General features: G+C 40.6%; 1 protein-coding gene across 1 annotated transcript; it reads left to right on the forward strand.

The window, feature by feature from the left end:
• Nucleotides 1-12,168: 12,168 nt before the first annotated feature.
• On the forward strand, nt 12,169-18,944 carry NT5C1B (5'-nucleotidase, cytosolic IB). Its single transcript, XM_071440326.1, has 6 exons — nt 12,169-12,497; nt 12,603-12,770; nt 15,450-15,579; nt 16,056-16,178; nt 16,841-17,025; nt 18,038-18,944. Exons 1-6 carry the CDS (start codon nt 12,372-12,374, stop codon nt 18,374-18,376), a joined length of 1,071 nt encoding a protein of 356 aa, XP_071296427.1. The 5' UTR covers nt 12,169-12,371; the 3' UTR covers nt 18,377-18,944.
• The last annotated feature ends 4,545 nt before the right edge of the window (nt 18,945-23,489 follow it).

Genomic DNA, 23,489 nt, shown 5'->3' on the forward strand with positions numbered 1-23,489 from the left:
TGGGAAACATTCTTGAGCTGCTCTATTAATAACAGCAGTGCCTGATTTCTTTGGTTTAAACTTACCTTTTGCACATTTTCTTGTGACATTTTCCAGATATAAATTGTTATGATGAAGAGTCATTCAAAGCAAGGGAAAGAGCTGTAATTATGTTTCTCTTTTCTAAAAGAGAGTGGGGCAGGAGGGGGATTATTTTACACAGATCAGTGAAGGACACCCTAATAAAGATTGGTCTGGAACATTTCTTTTTATGACAATTGACTTATCAGCAAGAGTCATTGTAGCAAATCTGGAAATTACATAATTGCCAGAAACTGTAGATATTTGACTTGGCAAGAACTTCAGGTGTCTCTGATTTATTATTTTAAGAATTTGGCTCTGCAAAGATGAAGAAATGTTTAATGAAAGAACAGTAGAATTCAAATGAAACAGGCATAGATCTTGTTTTCAGAGGCTATATTTAACTACATTGTCACTTCTACTGTAACACAAATAAACTAAACTGAAAAAGTCCAGGGTGACAAACCGGCAGAGAGATCAATCTGCAAGAAAATACTAATTTCAACAGCTACACACTCATCTTTTCCTCTCCATTTTGTACTACCCTTTGGGCAAGTTCTTTGTGGGTCATTCATTATATAAGATGTTATCCCTTTTAGCACAGGCAAAATAATAAAACTGTAAAGCTGAAAGAAACTTGTTTATGAGGAATTGCATTTTTTAAATCTGTCTTTTACAAGACACTGAATCCCTTTCAAGTACCAAAGTTTAAAGGCATTAGGTATTATTAAATTTAAGAGAAATGTAGGTGACTAAGATCAGAGTGGTGAAGTGGGAATACTTTAAGTACTTATTTTAGGTTTAGAGAGCTTGCATACCACAGCAATTCTGAAAACACCCATGATTATTCTCTGTATCAGAAGACCAGGTCACCACACAGTAGATTAAGGTGAAAGTCTTTGCTTAAACCATTTGCATCAAAGATATTTACTTTGGCAAGTCCTCCAGGAGACATTTTCCCTTTGATAAACTTCAGCCTCTTTTTCTGGAGAAATGCTGTTTCCTGAAAATGGTTTATCATCTGCTTTTTAATATCTCTTAATGTTTCTCTTGTTATCTTACTACTTCACGGAGGAGTTGCTAAGACATCCCACAGTTTATGTGTCTGGGCATTCAGCTGGGCAGCAGCAGCTGGAATCAATGCCACCACTGCTGCTCCTGGCAGCAGCTGCTGACTGCTGCAAAGGGAAGAAGTCCTGCTGTGGTGTGAGATGGACATTCCTATCTCTGAGAAGACACAACAGCTGGCACCACCATCACCCATAAGACCAGAAGCTTTGAGTCTGCTATCAGGCTGGAGCTTCTCTGCTGGCACTCGGACAGACCACATCCCTGCCAGGGCTCTGATCATCTTTGTTATGGAGGAGTAAAAAGCCCTGTTAGAAAAAATGTTTCTCTTGAAGTGGAAAACTCACATTATGTATTTTAGTGTCAGAAGATTAGGAAGAAATACAGCAAAAAGGCACACAGAGCCACCTTGTTACCTCCTTATTTTTTTTCCAAGAGTCAATACTGAGTAGATGTTAGTGGACATGTTGGGAAAGATGAGACATACCAAAAAGTCTTATTTTTCCTAAATGATGGAGATAGTAATAGAAATAAATTAATATTGCATCATATTTCTCCTGATTCATATCAACCCTGATATCATTAACTACTGATGCTGCATAGGCACATGTGTGTCCAGACACCTGAACACCAAAACAGTCTTTCCTCAAGCTTGAGTAGACGATTCCAAGTCAGTTTTTAGCAAATAGGAGCAAATGAGTATTCCTGGGTTCATTAGCAACAAAATACAGAAGCATCACAAAATGGAGCACCTGTTTAGCCTGGGCTTTACCACCAAGTCCATGTAATCAGGAGTAGCATGGCTTGTGCTGCATGTCATGTGCTACAGCTCAATGGGATAGTTTATTTATTGGAGTTTATTACAGCTCAATGGGATAGTTTATTTATTATTTCAGGATGCCTGCCTGAAGCCCTACACCAAGAGTCAAACCTGTAGTTGTGTCATTTCAGGTGAATCTTAACTAGTTTGTGTGGGGGGTTGGGTTTGTTTGGTTTGCTGGATTTTTTATTTTTTTTTAAGAACTTTTAGAACAAACTGGAAAAAATCTGTTAGATATAAGAACTGTCTATTCTCTTTTTTTGTCTTGGTTTTCTTTAATAATTTAATCTGTGAAGAATGTTGATTCTTAGTGCAATTATACAAATGGAAACAGGAAGTATTTGAAATGGTAACAGGATCTGAACTCTCTACTGATGCAAGATGACATAAGACCAACTCACAAAAAATTGTCTCAAGAGTGTCTTACAGGAAAACTTGTGCTGATTATAGATTATTATCTTTTTGAATGATATAAGGAGGGTTAGTACGAAAAACGTTATGGGTGTTTTCACATATTTCACACTATTGCCCATCTTTTTCCAACATATTATAAAACTGGTGTTCAAATCCTCTAAAAAAATCCATTTATGCTATGCTTTTTATGATAACTTATTTGACTATTTACCTTCTTCATTTCATCAGAATCATGTAGATTGTGTGGTCTGCCATTTAGAAGCTCTTTCATGGCAATAAAAAAACCACAAGAATTAGATTGCCAATTATTTTACAGCTTATTCAGCTGCAAAGACTTTTCCCGTTTTTGAGTGAATACACTGTTGGTAGAATACATATAGTTTATATGCTATAGCTCTATTTCAACTTGGACTGAAAAAAGTTATTTAAGCAAAATTTGCTCTTCTCTCCTTAGAATGTAGCTAGGGAAAAATATATAATTTGTGTTGGATTAATACTTTAAGGCAACTTTTGTCATACTTCTGAAAGTTAAATTTGCCAAGTTTTGAGGCTTTGGAAAATCTGTTTACACATGCTCAGGAAAGATGTACTTTGGTTAGCAAAAATTACCCTGCACTTGAGAATATTCTTTTCTCATCTAGATGCCCAAAAACCTCCTGCAACATGCTGCAATTCACAGGGAAAAAGAAATCCACACCAAAAAAACAAACCAAAATCAAAATCAACCAACAAACAAACAAAAAAGACCCAAAATGCCCAAACAAAACCAAAATCAACAAAAAAACAGCCACAAAAAATCAACAAAAGCAAAAGATAAAATCTATTGTAACATATTAAGAGTCTTTTGGCCGATGTTTCTGAACTATTCAGATGCTGATATAGCAAGGTAAACTCGAACTGCAGGACTTAATTTTTTCACTGCTCTCAGCAGTACTTTATTGACTGACAATAACTAATAATTTTATGAAATTCAGAGGAACTGGAGATCTAAGGGACTTTACAAAGGGTTTCTAACTTAAACAATTCTTACAGGACCAGAAAAAAAAAAAAACACCAAAAATAAAAACCTATTGCTATAATATAGTGCAATTTTTCCCTTTGAAAAGAGTTTGCAGCCAACAAAACAAACCCAGCTACCCCTGTGCCATTTTCTATTTCTGCAATGGTCTATTAAGTGTTAAAGATTTCACTTCTGTGTGGGCTGTATGCAACCCTTGTCACTGGAGGCCTGCTGTGGCTCATTTGAGATTTCTCCTGATGAAAATACTCCACTACTGGCAGGGAAGACAGGATTTTGACCATATAACTTATTTAAAAGATGTGGAGGAAGGTCATGCATAAGGACAAATATTATAAAACAAATTAAAGAAGACAGTGAGAAATACCATGTACAAATATCTGTGATATTATTTGAGATACAAGTATCAACAAGAACCGTGTCTCTTCAGTAGGAATGAATGGATCCTGAGAGAACAAATGGTACCACTAGTGATAAGCACTACTTACTTCTGGATTTTCTAAACAACATATTTCATCACACACCTCCTGCCTGGATAAGAAGACATGTTATTTTTACTTGATTAGCATAAATAGGAAGGATATTAGAGAAGCAGTATCTACAGAGAGAGATATGGGTAGTTTCTTTTATCAAAAAACTAGCAATCAAGTCAGTTGAAAGTAAATTGAAGATACAAAGTAGTATTCAAAGCTTTGAGTCAAAAATAGAAAGAAAAACAAAGAAAGAAAGAGAGAAAGAAAGAAAGAAAGAAAGAAAGAAAGAAAGAAAGAAAGAAAGAAAGAAAGAGAAAGAAAGAAAGAAAGAAAGAAAGAAAGAAAGAAAGAAAGAAAGAAAGAAAGAAAGAAAGAAAGAAAGAAAGAGAAAGAAAGAAGGAAAGATTGATTGCATTAATTTACTAGCAGTGGATATTGTCATAATCAGTGGATATTGTCATATGTGGCTAGAGGGTGAATTCAGGACCAGCTCAGCCTTCTGACTCAACAGTTGCATCCCAGCATCACGCAAATCATGATTTACAATAATCCTCTGAGTCTCTGTGAGCAGACAGGGCAAAAATAAAAGGACATGGCTGCAGGTCACAAAAACATTCAATGCACTTTAAAAAGTGCACTTTAAAGCAAAAGCTGGCAGTGGCTAGAACTGTCACCAGAGAAGTGACAAATTTGAACAGGCCACTGGGACCTGTCAGGGTCTCTCCAAATACTACACTCAATCCAATCCCCCAGTGGTTCACTGAGTTTAAATACACGAACAACTCTTCCTATCAAATTGTACAACCTGCCTCATGCCACAGACCACTGAATTTCACACAGTAGTACACATACAAGCCCAGCAAAATAACAGAATATGCATTTCAGATGGACAGAAGCTACTTGTTGAGTGGTGCTTACACAGCAACAGGCTGCCAATGTTGGTTGCTACAGCCCATGAGTAAACTCAAACTGATATTGCCAGGAGCAGGCACAGCAGCACTGGGCCAGCCTAGGCTGTACAAACATTTGCTAGTTGCCCTGTGCTCTTTATTGCTGCCACACTGACACACCAATACCCAACACAACTACTTTGAAGACCCTTGGATGAAGATCCTTGGGTAATCTTTGACTGTAGTTCTTATAAGTTCTCCATCTCTTTTAAGTCTGTAGCTTCTAGCTTTGGAGCCCTCCACAGGGTTTGCCAGGCAAAGTCCTGCAGTACCTCTGGAGAGACTTCACATTAATCTTGTTGAAAAGTCTCAAATTCAGAGGTCTGGATTCATTCCCCCACACTGTGCCAGCGTTACACACGCATACACACATTTGCCAAAGGCATTGACCTCAGCAGTACAGTCACCTGAGGCTTTCTGTGTGAAAGAGAAGAGGGTGCAAGTTAAGCCTTCAGTGTAATGAGCTGACTTCTACACATACTTTTTTTTTTTTACCGAGAAAAAACATATTGAATACATCCAACCTCGAAATTTCTGTACAGGAAGGAAAATAGGATGAAAGGTGGCCAGTTAATGTGTTTTCTTCGAAGTCAGGAGCTGAAGTTGATAACCCATTTATATGATCTATGACCTACTGAAATCTCATTGTCTTTTTCTTCTGTGATTTTACAGAACCACTTAAAATGAGGTGTAGCACCATTTAAAATGATTTTGTGATGTAGGTACTTACTACTAAATTGTAGAAGCCTCATTTGGAAACATAACTTTTATGTTATTACTGGTGTTGCTCTTGTCATTGTTGTTATCTTTCCACACTCTCAAGAAAAATATTGAAAACAGAGAAATGTAAATGCTGCTTTAATATAAATAATAGAACTTAAAAGTTACTTTCAAGGGAACTAAAAACAGGCTGCTGAAGTGTTCTCTATGCTGATGCAAGCACAGTAAGAATTTATGAACGTGTCTGAGGAACATTCAAGTCACTAAAATAAAAGGACAAGCCATTGCATGAGGAGGTTTTGAGTGTGGGTCACACCTTCAGTTGCAGCTGAGTCCCATAACCTCAGCTCATGACCCTCTGCACCAGGAAATTCCCACTAGCAATCACACCAGCCATGTCAGCCCAGTTTTCTCGGCTCTGCGGGGGCCAAGTGCAGGAGAGGGACTGAAACACTGCTCTGCAAATGCACGACACAGCAGCACAGCTGTGGGAAAGCATGTGGAGAAGGGCAACTGTGGGAGCCTCACACTTAATGCTTGAGCTTGGAAAGGTCTGCAAAAATAATCTTCCTTCTACTGAGAGGATTTGAGAAGGGAGGAGGGGTGTCATATGGGGAGCACCTTCTGTGTGTTCCTACAGCAGCAAACACAAGAGCTCCCCAATGCTTTCTGAGGCCCTTGGAAACTAGCACAACACAAACAATAACACATTATCATTGCTTTTAGTCCTTACCTTTTTTCTCCCAAAAGCTTTACTTGCCAAAAGGAGGGAGGGGTCCTGAACCAGAAATGGGATACACATTCCCCGAAAAAGAGAATCACATCATAACTCAAGTAACAGAGATGTTGCGTGCAGGTTGCTGACAAGTTTGAAGCCATAGCTTAGAGAAACCCTATTTACACTTCTGGCTCCTCTTTCCCCATCAGGAGTGCTACACTAATCACTTAAAATCCTATTTTTGGACCTGGGTGGTAACTGTGCAGCCAAAAGCACTCTTGCTGCAATTAAACTTTGTCTCCTTTATTAGTAGGTATAATCACATCATCCCACACACCTTGCTTGGAGCAATTGGTACACTGTATGACTATATTCCTATTTCATTGCCTAGGAGATTGTAGAAAGTGTATATTTTTTTTCTCATATTCATAAAGAGACAAACAAAAAAGCTTTGTTCTCAAGGACAGCAGCAGGATGGCTGGCTATGTAAAGAAAATTCCTGTTGCCCAGTCTGCTCTGTAGGTGAGTTACACTGTGGGTTAAGGCTCAAATCATGTGTACATGTGTAGAGGAAGGGCAGAAGTTCTGGTTTTGGAATGCAGTGGATCTGTTTTTCCAATGTGTGAATAGCATCAGTGCTATAGCAGTCAGTGGATGATTTTGCTCTGATAGCTCTGCTCTGCCATTGCTCTTGCTGTCCAAAGCCCGTGGGACTGCTCTGCTGTCCCATCAGGGGTGCCCAGCAGCTCCATCAGTGTCACTCTGGTGCACACATTGTTTGATACCTTCCTCCATTCAGGAAATGGGTGGGAAATGAGTTTGCTTGAATGGGTTTCTTTGTACACCCTGGAGCAAGGCGAGGAGAAACACATCTAACAGACTTGCTTGTTCTCCCCATCTTTTAAAACTATAACTAGCACAGTGCAATAGAGATTAAGTGATATCTTTATGGTAGTTTTGCACAACCGCACAAGCAAAATCTAAGAATCTTTTTCAATACGATGTTCTCATTAAAGATTTTAACCTAATTGAGTACTTAACATGAACCCTCATGGACAATAGCACAACAAAACCATGGATATTTAATGCAGAATAGAACATGTAATTACCAGAGTGAATCTTAGGATAGTTTAATGTCTTTTGTTATGGTAAAATGAACCAATAGGGTTTCAACATTTAGGTTTCAGTCTTGCACAGACATGTCCCTGTGTGGAGCCGTTTGCGTGACTAGACCCTCCATTAATTTACATTAATAAAGAGATAATTAGTGCATAATGAAAAATGCTCAAACAACTGTCTCTATTATAGAGAACTGAATCTAAAATTTTTCATGATATTGAACTTTTTATTCAGTAGGATCTTGGAACCCCAGAGGCTTGTATGTACAATTTATCTGCATTCCACCTTACGTGTGGTTGTTTTGCAATGCGAATATTCTTCTGTTTAAGCTTGGAACAGGGACAAACCTTTCTCCGGCTCATTTTTTTTCCCCGTTTGTGCTCTCTAAGTGCCTACAGAGTGATTCCAGTGCCACAAAGTCAAATCCTGAACAGCTGAACCTGTTATTATTTATATGGTTATTGTCATTTGTCTTTGTTTTAATTGATACAAAAGTAATGACTTTATTAGGAATTTGTTTCTAACTAAAAAATCCCCACTATGATTATTTTGATAGCATATGTGCCTTTTGTAGTGCCTTTTTCTGACCACAGATTTTCAACAAGACTCCATTTTTGTCCTATTTATCACAGTCCACATTCTTGAAAAGATGGCCAGGATTGCTTGCTCACTGAATGCTTCTCAATTCTCCCTGTGGCAAACTACTAGCTGGGGCAGACATATTTGGCTTTGGAGATAAGACACCATTTTTCTACTTTTTTAGTTAGCATCTAGGTAAAAATAATATTTTATCTGAATTTCAGAATTCTTCTTGATTTGTTTTTACATGTCAGTTATGTAATGAGTCTTTCTTGGGGTAAAGATAGGTAAAATATTGTGGTTCAGAATAGCTGGAAGAGAATTAAGTTCTAAAAGTTTAGTTACAGCTATATTTTCATAGGAAAAAGTTATATTAAGTCCTTTAAAGAGAAGAAATCTCCCAAAAGCTAAAGATAAAACTTGGCTGCTGATTTCCTTCTGAAAAGATTAAAGAATAGAATTAACTTTAGTAATAAGGCAAGTGAAACTTGTATTGCAATGATTAAACTGGATGTCTTTGGGAAGAGAGATCACGGCTCAACAAATCTTATTGAGCATTCCTCTGCATTTGTGCTGGATTCAGCTTTCCTTGTCACCTGTCTCAAGAATATTGGAATGAGTCATGCTTAGAATGATGGAGGTGGGATAGATCATCTATGAACAAAATACCTCTGTCATTAGGGAATTTATGTGGCTGTTGCAAATGAACATATTGTTAAAGACCACAGCAAAGCAATGCCAGGGGAAGATGAAAGGCAGTTGCCATAGATTGTAATGTGATGCCACAGGTTTTTTGCATTCTTGTTTCCCTGCACAACACAGGGGGTGGGAAGTAGGAGAAGAAGAGAGAGAAAATGAAAAATACTGCTGCAGAAAAGTGTCATGAGATGAAAAAGGAAAGTGAATACTATGATGCAATTCTGAAGGTTTCTTCAGCATGAATAAATGTGCCTTCTGGGCATGATGCAACTTCATATGCACATATTTGGCACAACAGACCTGCTCTTTTATTTCTGCTTGTGTTTGACTAAATTTGATAACAGCAGGCAGGCAAACAAAGGAATATAGACTGCTTGAGATCCACATTGAGGATTTGTAGAAATCATGTAGAAGTGTAGAAACCATATAGAAAATCAGCTGTTAACTGTTTTATAGAATCAGTTCCTGAATATTAGGATTGTATTAGAGGTGCTTATACTATCTACAAACAGGAAGATTTTACAAATTATTTATCTGGCTGGTTAGATGTAATGTGGCAGTGCTACCACATACATTTTGCCATGCCAGGCTGACCTAGATCAAAGCCATTCTCAGGTTCCTTCTTTCTGGGAACACCACACTTATGCCATGTGTCTTGGGCTCTCAGAGTCCAAAAATCAAAATGCATATATGATGAAAAAGTCAGTGCAACTGCATTCTGAAGTGACCCTGGCATGACTTTAAACAGAGATAACATCCTTCCAATAAAAAATTTCTCATCATTTTGCTCTCATCATTTTAAATATTTGGAAATACTTCATGTCTTCCCAAAGAGAAGTAGGTATCAAGAGAAGAAAAAAAAACCCCACAATGTTTTTATTATTTTCAGTAATGCAATTTGAGCTCCTTCTTAAAGAAGAACATATAAACCATTCTGAGTGGTTGTTCTTAACACAGGAAAAATATCAGCAGGTCAAGCTGGGGGACTTTCTTTTTATTTGAATACTTGTAACAGACTTCAGAGAATGTGCGTGACTAACTATAAAAATGTACATACAAAGATAGAAACACAAATTCTTTTTTTTTTTAATATAAATGCCCTACAAATTAATACACGATAACAGAAAATTCCTTTCCTTCCCTTCCCTTTCTAGCTTAGCTCAGAAACCACAAAGTCATTCAGTTTTGGATCCATTCCTATTTCTCAGACTCCCCAGGAGGTTTAGTGAAAGCAAGACATAGCTCTTTCCTGGAACCCCATGGGCATTACTACATGTTTTAGATGTAGATAAGGCTGCTACACTCTGCATTTGGGAAGTCAAGATTTCATTTATAAGGTGCTGAAGCTGGAAGGCTTTCATGTCAGGCCCTCAGCTCACAATCTCCAGTAAAAGAGGAAATGGAGGGTATGTCAGCAGCAGGCAGCCAAGCACAGAACAGAGACATGGCAGCTCAGTGCATATGTTCACACAGCTGAGTGCTGTGTAGAGATACCACGTGCATCTGGCAAGCAAAGTATTTCTGTTAGCATAGCACTGCTTTCAGCAGCAGCATATCAACAGCACTGCTTGGGTCCAGCACCAGATTATCATTTTATACATTTTCAGACGTCTTGCATAGGTTAAAAGGAGTCTTCACTGTGTGATGACTCTTTTCTTGGGTGGACAGGAAAGGGGGTAACAAAAATAAAAACCAAGAATGTTACTGAGGAGCTCTGACTTTGCTCCTGAGTAGATGCAGGATGGTAGAGGACAGAACAACAAGTTAACCTGTGCACAGCTCTGTAAAAGTATAGTACCATGTTGACACGGAGGACAATTCAGTTTTGTAACCACCAAAGAATTGCTTCCTGATTCCTCCTGTTCTTTTCCTCTCCTCTCCATGGGCACTGTACCCAACAGTTTAACTAGGAGAAGTCTCTTCTTGGAGATCATCTTCTTAGACTAGTGCTGAAGTCTCTGAGCAGGACAGCAGTGGTGGCTGGGACCAAGAGCTGCTGTTCTGTGACTTGAACCCTTTTTCCAGGTCAGCCTGACTGTCCAGCCTGATCTCACTGTGTGGAGGGGAGCAGGTGTGGCATATGCTACAGTCTGAGCTCAGACATGGAAACACACTCAGAGTGAAATATTCAGCATAAAATTCAAGGGAAAAAAGCACATCTATCAGTAGCAGAGCTACTAAAATCAGGTTTGTTCAGGCTGAAGTTATGTCTTTTGCAGCTTCCCATGACAACAGCCACTACAATGATCCTAACTTGTCTTTTTGCATTTGTTTTCTCAATGCACTGCTCTAAATATATCTCATTTTACCTCCTATTTCCAGTTCCCCTCCCCAGTATGGTCAACTCCCATTTCCTATTTCCTGTAACCTTCTCATTTCCATCACTTTCCATTCCCAGATCCCTCCCTAGCTAGCTGGGCATCAGGGAGTGTGGCAGATTTTGAGGTGGCAGATCAGCCAGGGAGTATTTGTTTGCTACTACACAGCAGGGGAACAAGCAGATAAAGTGCTTTCCCCAGCAGGGCAACAAATTGCATGTTACTGTTGATTGTCATTAAATATTTTACCAATTTAAATCTCTTTGAGATCTTTATCCGTCTGTCAAATTTGTTTGCAGTTGAACATCACTGGGAAAAGATGGACAGATGGTAGAATCGCATAAGCCTCCTTTCACTGGGAAGCAACATTAAAAAAAAAAGGGCAAAAGTAACAAAACCATCCTGTTTCTTTTTGGAGACTGGGTGGAGGCAGAAAGATCTGACAATCAGATACAGATTATGCAGTGATCAGGGTTGGAATCAATATTTAGAGTCTTCATTCAAAATGCTAAAGGGGTTTTCAATGGTGATCACATGTGCTATGACACAGATATCACTATGGGTCTGCTGTGCCATATCCTGTACTGGCTTAAGAGAAAATCCGATTCCTTCTTCACTTTCCACTCTCTCCTGCAGCTTATCAGTGCGGAAACCTTTGCTGTGGATCAGATGGTGATCTGCAGAGGCAGACATGACCATTTCAGACAGCTGTATGAGTATTAGATGCTGCCCATAGCTCTGTGTGGGAAACTGGATTTAGGATCACCGCAACTTCATGCCAGAATAACATGTTTTGTGGGTGTGAACACACTCTCAGCAACACTACCCAAACCGCTGTTTCCTGAAGGTATTTTCTATGTGGCATAAAGGACCCAAGGCCACAGACATCGACCCCATTTTGATTACTAAAACATACTATATAAGATCTCCTGGGAATTTGTTGCAGTTAACATTAAATCAATTAAGCCATTGCAGTTAAATAAAACACGTCTAATGCTGCAGGTACACTGAGGGCTGCCGGCTGCTGCCTGAGCACCGCTCCCCCGAGCACGGCGGAGGGCAGCGGCCGGGGTCAGCGTGTGCCGAAGGGGCCGCCGCAGGTGCCGTGAGCGTGAGGGCGGCGGGGAAGGGCCGCAGCTCCGGCTCCCGCGCACCCCATGACCCCGCCGTGAGGGGAAACGCTGCGGGCGGGCTTCGCCTCGGGCTCTGAGGGGCGGGGGGGTCGCTGGGGCCAGCGCCAGCACTGCTCCGCTCCGGCGGAGGGCCGGGAGCGCTCCGGGCCGTGTCCCCAGGCGCGCACAGCGCCAGGGAGAGGCAGCGCCGGTGCCTTCCCCGCCTGGCCGGGGCGGGGCAGGGGGGCGGCCGCTGCCGCCGCTTCCCGGTCGCTCGCTACGGCCCCGGCCGCGCGAGGAACCATGAGCGGCTCCGGCCCGGAGAAGCCCAGCCAGGCATCGGAGGAGGACCGGCAGCAGGAGGCCGAGCAGGACTGGGCGGCGGCCAAGGCTTTCTACGACAATCTGGTTACCCAGAGGCCCCGGCCGGTGAGTGCGGGCGGACCGGGGGTCCGGAGCGCGGGGGTCCGGGGGAGGCTGGGGGCCCGGGGGCTGAGGGCCGCGGGCCGGCGCTACCTTGCGCTCGCTCCGCAGCCCAAGCCCCAGAACGCCATCACGGTGGCCGTGTCCTCCCGAGCCCTCTTCAACCTGGTCGAGGAGCAGCGGATCTACGTAGAGCAGGGTGTGGAGAAGTACGTGGAGTACCAGCAGAAAAACGAGAACATCATCCTCAAGCCCGGACCGGCGTTCTACTTCGTCAAGGTAGCCAGGAGGCGGCCCGGAGCGGGTGGCCCGGCGGGGCGGGAGAGGGTGTGGGGTGCGGAGGGACACGGAGGATGCTGCGAGGCCAAATTTCGGGAAGAGGAGGAGCCCGAAGCCTCCTTCAGCGGAGATAATCCTGCCTCGGGGAGATGCTTTTGGGAGTTGTTCTCCCAGCGCCGAGCTCATCGCGGCGGGGCAGCCCGGGCGCCTGGGCACCCTGGTCCCGCGGCCACCGCTTCTCTCCCCTCTCCCATTCCCTCTCCTCCTCTCCTGCCCTCCCCTCCCGCCGGCTCTAATGCCAAATGCCTGCGGCAGAGCACGTACTGCTCGCGTCACCAGGACCGGAATGGTACCTTCAGCATCCCGGTTTGTATCCCGGCTCACAGCACCACATCCCAGGTGTGGGTAAGGAGCTGCCTGCTTTTTCTGCTGGACATGGGGCATATGAAGCGCGTCTCCTTTTAAGACCATTTAATTCAAGATAAACCACAAATTTTTGTGTTTAACTTTGTCACAACCTCCTCCTCCCCAAAACCACCCAAAACAAAACAAATAAAGGAACTCAGTTCCCCTCCCCACCTCAAAAAACAAAAAAACTCAAAAACCAAACCAAACCAAAACAAAACAACACAAAAAACCAAAACAAAACACCCAAACAAACACAAAAAAAAACAAAACAAAAAACAAACAAACCAAAAAAAAACCCCACCAAAGCAAAATCAAACCCAAACAGTGTTGATTTTAATTTATTTTGGTCAGCTTTAATTTTTCCTTGCTTTTGTTGTCACCCTGGAAATTGTTCTTGAGGACCAGCAAAAGAAATGGACTCCCCACTTCTGAGTCAGGGTTTAAGAAGAGCTGAAATGGAATATTTTACTTTCATTGCACAAGAAAAGAGAAATGGCCAAGGAAACCACCCTCCAGAATGGAAAGCAAGTAAAATTACAGAAAAGTGAAAAAACTTGAAAATATATATGTTTTTGAAGAGCTCAGGTTTTAGTAGGACTGTATTGAAAAACACTGTCTACACAGTTAGTTTTATGTCCATTGAGAACTGTTTGCTGACCTGTACCACAACAATTTTAGAAAATTAATGAAATCATAACTAGAAATCATACTTGTTGACATCAGAGTTGTGGTAGAACATTTCAGGTTTTAAAAGTAGATTTTCATTACTTCAGTTTTGGTCTCAGGAATTTAAAACATTTTCTTCATTACTAACTTTATGAACAGACACAGTGGAAAAATTACTTATGTCAATACCCATGCTGCTGTAAATATAAGATAGCTATTAGTAGCATTAATGACACAAGCACTGTAAAGGTATTTCTAACATAAAAGTGTGGCCATAAAATAATGCACAGTGTACACCAGTGAGGGCAGACTGACTTGGGAATTTACTGCATCTTTTCCTATGTTTAGCAGCCCTCCCAGCACAGTCAGTTTTTAAGATTAGAGTTCAGTGTCAAATTTACTTGGAGTATAATAATGATTTGACTCTTTAAGTGCTCATACTTTGGAAATCAGAGCTGTTAGCTATGCCCAGCCCAATGCACCTTGACCTCTGTTCCCTTCTGATACATATTTTTGTTTGAATTCTTTCTATTGCTTAGTCACAGGAATCATTAGGCTAAAGAACTGTGGCTTTGTTGAGTCATCCTTTCTACTGGAGACAAAGAAAGCAAAAAAGAAAGAATGTATTTTTCTTTGGATTCCCTTATTGAAATGTTTAAGCTACTAACTTAAAAGTATTATATCTCATGCTTGTAGTACAGGCCAGTGTCCTTAGACTGCAAAGTATAAAGACACTGGGCAAAAAAATGGAATCCCCTCCTCCACTCACCCTTATTCTCTAAAAATTTAATAAATTGACTGTGTAGTAGAGTATTAACAATAGAAGTGAGTTATGACCACATACTAAGATTTTTTTTCCAGGCCTTACACCAGGCTCTAACTTAGAATTTTCCTAAGCACAGTCCCATAATAAAATTGCTTTTAAAAGTGAGATTTCCAGAATTTAATTATGAAATCTGTGTTTTAGTTCTGAACAACTGGCCTGACTTTTTAAAGCACCTTAATAAAAATCACTCTATCTTGCATTCATTTGATGATTCATTATTGATTTTGTTGCTGTAGTCCCAAAGAATTCCATTCAAGGGTCAAGATGACGTTCTAAATAGGAGAACAGATGGATACAGAGAGAGATGAGCAGATGAAAGGTCAAGGAAATAAAAATGCCAGAATGTGGGTATGACATGTTGGCCAGTTATCTTAGAAGAGATCTCATTCAAAATCTGTCTCATTCATTGCTGCAATTACAAACTCTCAAGCTAATCATGTTGACATGTGATTTTGTACTCATTACTTAAGGATGGTTTTTGATGCCTGATGACCTGAACTGTGTCAGTAAATCAGTAAAAGTAAATTCCATAACTCAAAAAAAAAAAACCAAAAAAACCCAAAAAACAACAACAACAAAAAAAATTACTTGCTTCCTTTCAAATGAACCCAAATCAAATGGTTGCTGGGGGCAGAAAAGCAGAAAGGAGTAAAAGAAGTTCAGCAAGTTAAACTATGAGGTATTTTACACCCTTCTTCAAGACAATCCTATCACTACAAGTACAGTGACTAAGAAGGAAGGCACACTGGGCTATTGACTTCCACATTTTCAATCTGCAGGCACTGGAGCATGTCAATACCCGGCTTCTTGAGCTGTATCCTGATGATGAAGAACGGTTTGATATTGTCCTGATGACTAATAACCATGCTCAAGTGGGAGTGAGGCTCATAAACAGCATCAATCACTATGGTAAATAAAATAATTACTGATGTGTAGAATTGCCAGCTGTTACGTAATAATATGAATTAATTTTGTACTTCCTGTTCTGACTTTGGGAAATGAAGCTTTTTGGATATTTATTTTTGAGTGTCAGCATAAATGAAATATTAGACAGAATTTGATCCAGTGCTCTAGATTTGTCAGGTGTGAACCATAACTTCTGAGAAGTCCTTAAACTTTTTCATATTTGGTATCTATGCTCCCTACACATACATCTTCACAGCAGTTACTCTGCTTTCATAGAGGGAATTTTTCCCCTAAATTTCTCAATGAGGATGAGCTGATCAAACATTGTAATTATTTGAAGTTGTGTAACTTGTTGAAATTAAAAGGAATGGTTTTTTTTTAAGTTTACTGTAAGCTAGGCAACTGCACCTTTTCATAGGTTTCTTTTACAGGTTTGTAGTGTCAAGGCAGAGCCACACCTTGTGCTCTTCTTACTTTAGGCTTAACAATTGAACGTTTCTGTATGACGGGAGGAGAGAGCCCCATTGGTTACCTGACTGCGTACCTCACGAACCTGTACCTCTCAGCAGATTCTGACAAAGTGCAGGAAGCTATAGAAGCAGGTTTGAATTGACTTCCTTTTGCTATCTGTTGATATCTTTTGTTATCTGTTGAGCTTGTTCAAAAATTATATACACTGTGTGTCTCGCAGAAAGTAGTTTGCTTTATCAAATGGAGAAAGTCACTATTTTGTGTGGTGCAAGCTTATCACTTGTACTCAAACAAATAAAATCGGTTGATACAGTTCTTCTTTGATTCTTTAGCTTGCTGATAGTGACAACTTACACTCTACAGCTTTGTCTTCTCCCCTTCAAAAAGAAACAAGACTCCCACGTCTATTTAACTTCTGTTTTAATAGCATCATCTTTTTGATACAACTTAAAAAAGCAACCTTCTGTCCCATTTTTGTTAAAAAGTAACAAATACTTTGATTGGGTGGTATCCTTGGGAGTTCCTGCTTTTCTCTCATTTGCAGCACAGCTTGGGAAGCAGTTTTATATAGTCTTATATGAAAGCAGAAGGAAGTATGTCCAAGAAGTTTTGGCAGTGGGACGGCTTCCATGCATTTGTGTTACAGAACAGCCACCTCTAATTAGCTTTTGTGTTTGGATGTGCTCACCATATACAAGGGTCACCAGCAATAAGTTGTTGGAACCAAACTGCTGATGGTTTCATGAGTGACTCTGCAGGACATGCTAACCGAGGGTCTCTCATCCATTTTCAGGCATTGCATCAGCTACGATGTTCACTGCTAACAAAGATGTTGTTTACTCGGATACACAGCTAAGGGTGGCTTTTGATGGGGATGCTGTTATCTTTTCTGATGAATCAGAACAGATTTTCAAAGAGCAAGGATTAGATCGATTTTTTGAACATGAACAGCTGAATGAAAATAAGCCTCTTGCACAGGTTTGTATTTCTCTAATTTCTTTTTTAAAGTGAGTTTCCAAAAGATCTGATGACTTTCATTTCTCCCTGCTGCTGTATTTCTCCCTTTCCCCAGTGTGGATATGTTCTTTGTAAAAGCTGATGCCCCTTATTTATTTCCTTCTTCAAATATAATCTTTAAAATGCATGTTTCACATAAAAGAGGCCACCATTACAGTCATTTTACCAGGCCATCATTGCAGTCCTCTCTCATTTCTCTGAGAGAACTGCATATATTAGACAGTGACTTACAGTTGTCTTTTAATAGTATCATTAGAAAAAGAAATATTTGTACTGATTTCCCTCTTTTTTTTTATCAGAGTGTAGGTAATGTTAATTTCAAACAGTGAGATGTTCTGGTTATTAAAACAAGATAATATCTGCTTATTCCCAAGCAGAGCTATGCCATTTGTCTAAAACCACAAATATTTTAACATTAGCTTAAACTGAAAGACCGATTCTGCTATTGTTAAAAATAGTGTAAATTCAGAGTAAAAGCTTTATTTATGAAAGTACTGGACAGTGCAATATATTGCAATTTGAATAAAATTGTCATTTGTTTCTATTAATTGGAGTGTAGTATAGTCATTAGTCTGGAAAGACTTCATTGATGGCTTTGTACTTAGGTCTTGTACTGTTTTTTGTGCAGGAAAAAAAATTACAGTTCATAGCAAAAAGAGTTCCATGTTTTCAATGAACATTTTATTAAAGACTATAATTAAAAATTAATATTGTAAGAGATCTTGTAAGCCTTAGTGAGAATTACTTTCCCACTTATCCTACCATGTAGTGTTATGGTTTTAACTTTTTGCCAATTTGTGCATTCCTAGTGAGGGTGCAGACCCATTTGGAGATGTTACATAGAGAATTTGTGGAGCAGCACAGCACTGGGAAAAGGAATTCTGTGTGTAACTGGAAGTTTGGAAGAAAGCAAAAGAATTCTTTTGGAAATTGTGGACATATACTAAATATGCTTCTGGTATTTCATACTCAGGGTCCTTTGAAGGGTTTTCTGGAAGACCTGGGGAAGCTCCAGAAGAAGTTCTATGCAAAAAATGAACGACTAAATTGTCCTATAAGGACCTACCTGGTCACAGCCAGAAGTGCGGCGAGCTCTGGAGCCAGAGTGCTGAAGACTCTCCGTAGCTGGGGTCTGGAGATTGATGAGGCACTTTTCCTAGCAGGAGCACCGAAAGGACCAATCCTGGTGAAAATCCGCCCTCACATTTTCTTTGATGACCAGATGTTCCACATTGAAGGAGCACAGAAATTAGGCGCCATAGCCGCACATGTCCCCTATGGCATTGCTCAGAAGTACCAAAAATCTACATGACTGGAGGGTGCCATTAAGGATAAGGTTCTTAACTCAGCCAGCCTCTAATCCACCAATAATTACATCTGAAAACCTCTACATTTGTGTATTGTGAGCCCTGCATCTAAAGATTTAACTTCTGGCTAGAACAGCCTTTAAAGGAAGTTTTTTTAATATTGGTAAGTTTTTAATAGAGTTATTTTAATATAGTTCTTAAAGAGTTTAGATTTTTTTTACCTGACTGTATCTTAACATTGTGGTTTTGATATTAAGAGATTTGTACCGGTTTTATAGCTTGAGACATATTCTGAAAGACAGAACAGTTATATTTTATCTAAAAAATTGTTGACAGGTTATTTATAAGAAAATTCATGCTGCAATGCTGGTTCTTGACCGTTATTTCTGAAGTTCTCAAAAGCACAGTTTACATGTAACTGTTTACCTGTTGGTGGTTTGCTGGTTAAACATGTGTTCAGTAGGTCTGTCACCACACGGTTTTGGCTTCTAGTAAAATATTAGTTCATTTGGTTGTGTTTGCACATATTTTTCTAAATTGTTTTCTTATCTTAATAAAGCTGGCTTTACAGAACATTGTCATTTTTCTATGTAGAGGTTTTAGCATAATTTCCTAGGCAGAGTTTGTGTAATCAGAATGTTCCTGATGTTTGGAAGCAGAAGTGACCACTTTCAGTCTAATCTGAGAGCTAGAGGTCTCATCTTGACCCAACTTACTTCCCAAAACTGGGTAGAAGTCTGAGATGCTGCGAGTATCTTGGCTGGGATGAAGGCTGAAGCTTTAGAGCCCACCTCGATAATAGCAGATAATCTACCTGGAAATAATACTGTTGATGGAACTACTTTCTTCTTAACTAGATTTCCTTAGGATTTACAACTGTTCTGTGATCTGCGTGAACTCAATTTGGCAACTTCTGATGAATTTCCAGGGAACAGGTGCCTGTTGCTGCATGACTTCATATTTACGCCATAGGTCTATTCTCTTTCTTTTATAATAAATTCCTGTATCTCATTGTTATCCTTGTAACTAAGTGATCTCCAAATGACACCACTAACATCTGTCAGGTGGTGTTTGTTCTCTTTCTCTCCCTCGTGGAACAACTGTCCTGTTTTATTATTTATTGTTGTCATATATTCATGCCAGAAGAGACAAAACCAAAGAATGTGCTTTGCAGTGGGAGTAGAAATGGTGAATCAAGCTTGTCATGATCTGTGGTTCCTGGGGGAATTCGGCCCAGAATCTCACATTAGCCTCTGAAAGTTTGGTCTCCTCTGTCCAGATGAACTGTCCTAGTATTATAGAAAGCTCCACTGCATCAATTATGGTTTCCCTCCCAGGAACATAGGCAATCATTTTAATGTTCTGGGTCCAAGCCACAAAGTTCTTTGGAAGCAAAGGCAAAAGCCTTGATCCTGCATGAAACACAAATAGAGTTGGAAAGGTTTTCAAGTGTTCACACCAGTATGTGATGTCTATGGGATGCACTGCAGATTTCTGGTGTACTTGGAGCTTCATATGTGCTAAAGGCTTGGTGCCCAAAACATCACGTTTCCCAGCCCAGCCAGGAGGTGAAGAAGACATGAATTAACTGAGGCCTGGTCATTGTCTGCCAGGATGGGATAGAGTTACCAAATGGAGATTATGAAAAATGTTATTAGCAGATGTTTTTATGTGAGAGATCAGACTCCACAAGGAATTCAAAAATATTCCTTAGCTGTGGAATATAAATCGTGTGTGTACCACAAAAGCATGGCTGCAAATTTCAGAAAGACCAGTCCTGCCTTTTTGAAGCAGAACATGTATTATCTGGTTTTCATCCATGCATTGTTAGAGCTGGAGAGGTTGGGTGCAGAAAATAAAACTGGCATTTGACTCCCCCTGAACAATTACATCTTGATAATGAGAAGGTTAATGGAATCCCTATAGAAGTGCAGAGGTGAGTCTCATACCTGACAGGGCAAGCATGCAAATCAGTGAATAAATTGGAAGCTGAGTCATGTGTTCTATTATGTTTACCTTTATTTCCAACAAACCATCCATGTACAGCAAGAATGAAACCTACTAGCCAGGACACCGGAGCTACCAAGTCTTTTACTGATCTGTGCACACACAGTACTAGGGGACTCCCTCTTGCAGTGTCCTCCTGACAGCACTAAGGCATGTGTAAAAAGAGTTCACAAATCTACTATTCTAGTAGAATTTACATTCTTAGTCACAGAATTCAAGTTGACATTAAAGTTCAGAAGCTGATGTTAAGGTGCACACTTTTCCTAAATTAGTTGAGCAAAATGCCCTTAGATATTTCAGATCATACTTACAAGACATACATACACTGTCTTGATTGTCAGGCAACTGTCCCCAGGCTCAATGGCTGCTTCTCTGCATATCCAGCTGGCAGCATGGTGGGGGAGTGGAGCCTACTAGTTCATGCAAGTACCTTCCAGACTAATCTGGATGTTTGGGGAGAATCAGCTTGCCAAGCAGCCTCTGCCTGTTAAAATTATTTTCTTCTGCTCCAAGGCACAGCTTGGCTAGTGGACCAAAATAATCTTTTTGAAGAAAATTCTGTGAAGTGGGGTGGGAGCTGAGGGAAAGTGTTTTCTATTTTTGTAGACATAGAAGAGAATTGTCTCTTAATAGCATTCCAATCCACAAAACAAAACAAACAAGCAAACAACAGCCACAAAACTCAACAAAAAATGTCTTGCTTCTCACGCTTATCAGGCTACCATGAGTTTATGCCCTTGTAACCCTAAGCCAGTCACAATTAAAACAGCAGAAATATTTTTCAGTAGGGGAATAGAGAGAACTGTCCTTTATCAGCCTGTTTACAACACTGGAAGACAGACTCATGAAAAGGAAACTGTCGTCCTAGACAAAATCTGGGGGAGGATTAGTTATAACACAGATGGATTGTATAGAAACAGAACTCCATCAGGGAAACCCAGTTCTTGTTCCCTTAGTTTCCAGGTTCCTGCACCGCATAAGAGTCCAGGAAAGACAGTAAGACAAATGGGAAGGTGTCCAACTGCTACCAATCCCTGTGGAGAAAAATGTTATAAATAGGATTCTAAAGGTGTCTTCAGATTTTTGTTTTACAGAACATATTCTCAGAGTGTGTTAGATATTTCCCACCAGTTACCAAGTCATCATAAACCCATATTCTCAGTTCCTTCCCATCTTTAAGACACCCTTTTAATTTCCAGGCTAGCATCTGAAGGAGCCAAGATATAAAGTATTTCAGATCAAAAAATTGGAGATGGTCATCATCACATACCTTCCAACATGCGTCCTGGACTGTTGTCTGTTCTGAGGAGGTGGGATTCAGAGGGCTCCAACATTCTTCGGAGGCTCCTCAGGTACCTTCTCAGACTCCTCTGCCAGATCCTGTAACCTGCACTGGCTGCAGTATTGCTAAACACAACCTTGAGTGCAATAGAGGGGTACAGACATCTGTGGAGCAGGTCAATGTCAGAAGAAATAATTTCCAGTTTTCATGCTCAGTATCTGGGACTAACATCTGGATGGACACACCATTCCTGCCTACATGAGCACCCTCTGATCACCACAAGCTCCTTAGTACAATGCTCCTTGCACTGAAGGCTGGACTGACTGACAAACACAGGCAGTGCTCTCAGGTCACTGCCCTCTCCAACACATCTGCAGCCTTCTAAGTAGGAGCACCAGAGATGACTGGAGAGTCCTCACAGCCAGGTGATGAACAGCAGATTCTTTAGCTCCCACCAGGACGATTTCTTACAGAATGAATCTGTTCCTCTAACAGGGCATTTCCTGGTTCTCCTATTTTGACATCTCTTTGGCAACTACTCTTCCTTCCTCACGGTCCTTGACTGGGTGTGGCTGCAACGCCTTTCAGTACATGTTTACTATGAAAAGAATATATGGAAGAACACCCCAACGTGGCTCTTACACCATGTTAAAAACTCACATATCATCCACAGATGCAATGGTGTGGCCTGGCTAAAATACCCTATGATGTAACCATGAGGCTCACAAAGGAGTGAAGAACCACAAATGAAGAAAGTGTTTTCTGTAGTGAAGACAAAGACAGAAGAGATTTGTCAACAAATCTGGAGTGTTTAGATGGTATGCTGCCTATACAGCCCTTAAACTGCCTGAGAAGTGTGAGAGTCAGAAAAGACAAGGTGAGGGTACTTCCAGAAGAATCTGCTGGTTCTGCTGCTGTAACATGAGTTGAGGTCAGCCTCAGAACTGACTGCAGCCATGTGACAGCCTGCAGGTAGCACCAACATGTGACAGTTACGGGGAGCTTTTATTGCAAATGGTTGTCATGTCCAGACAAGCCACAAGAAACCTGATTAAAGGCTCATGGGTTTCCTCTTGGTTTCTTAGTCATTTCCCCAAACATGCCAGGTCTTGATTCAGGACAGACATGCTCCTTATCAGCCAAGTCAAACTTGTTCCTTGTCTCCCTGTATTCTTCTGCTTGCTGGCCTCTAGTTCCTCATCACAAACGTCTCTTAATCTATGTTGTTCTGTCCTCGTTGATTCTTATCTTATTCCTAAATCTGCAATGAAATCCAGTATACTGTGTTTTTAGGGCGGTTTTTTCTGGGTTTTTTTTTTTGTTTGTTTAGTCAATTGTTTTTGTTGTTGGGGTTTTTCTTTTTGTTTGTTTTGTTTTAACCGACCTTGCTCTTGATCAAAATTCAGTTACCTTTTAATTCTCTCTCTGTACATTTCTACTACTGACTCTTCCATGGCTAGGGTGAAAAGGACTTTGAGTGGGTGAACCGCAGTGGCCACTCCTGCCTCCCTGAATGGGTTCATGCTGCCCTGGTTGGGACCATCAAGGTCTGGGATTGGTAACAGTGCCTAGAAACACGACATGAAGCCGATGGCTGAAAACAGATTTTGGGTTAAGGATTCAAAACAAACTTGGCAGAGCTGAGGGGCTGCCCAAGAGCTTCAGCACCAACTAAAGAGGTTCAATCAGCCTCCAACGGGTGCTGGTACTCGCACCCTACACTTGTGTCCGTTGAACCCCATTAGGTTTGTCTCCGCCCAGCTCCGCAGCCCAGGGCGGTCCCTGCGGAAGGGCAGCGGAGCCCTCAGGCCTTGCAGCCCCGCCCGGCC

Source organism: Agelaius tricolor, unplaced genomic scaffold (genome assembly GCF_023055355.1).
Source record: "Agelaius tricolor isolate 1412-34295 unplaced genomic scaffold, bAgeTri1.0.p SCAF_1, whole genome shotgun sequence".
Lineage (NCBI taxonomy): Eukaryota > Metazoa > Chordata > Aves > Passeriformes > Icteridae > Agelaius > Agelaius tricolor.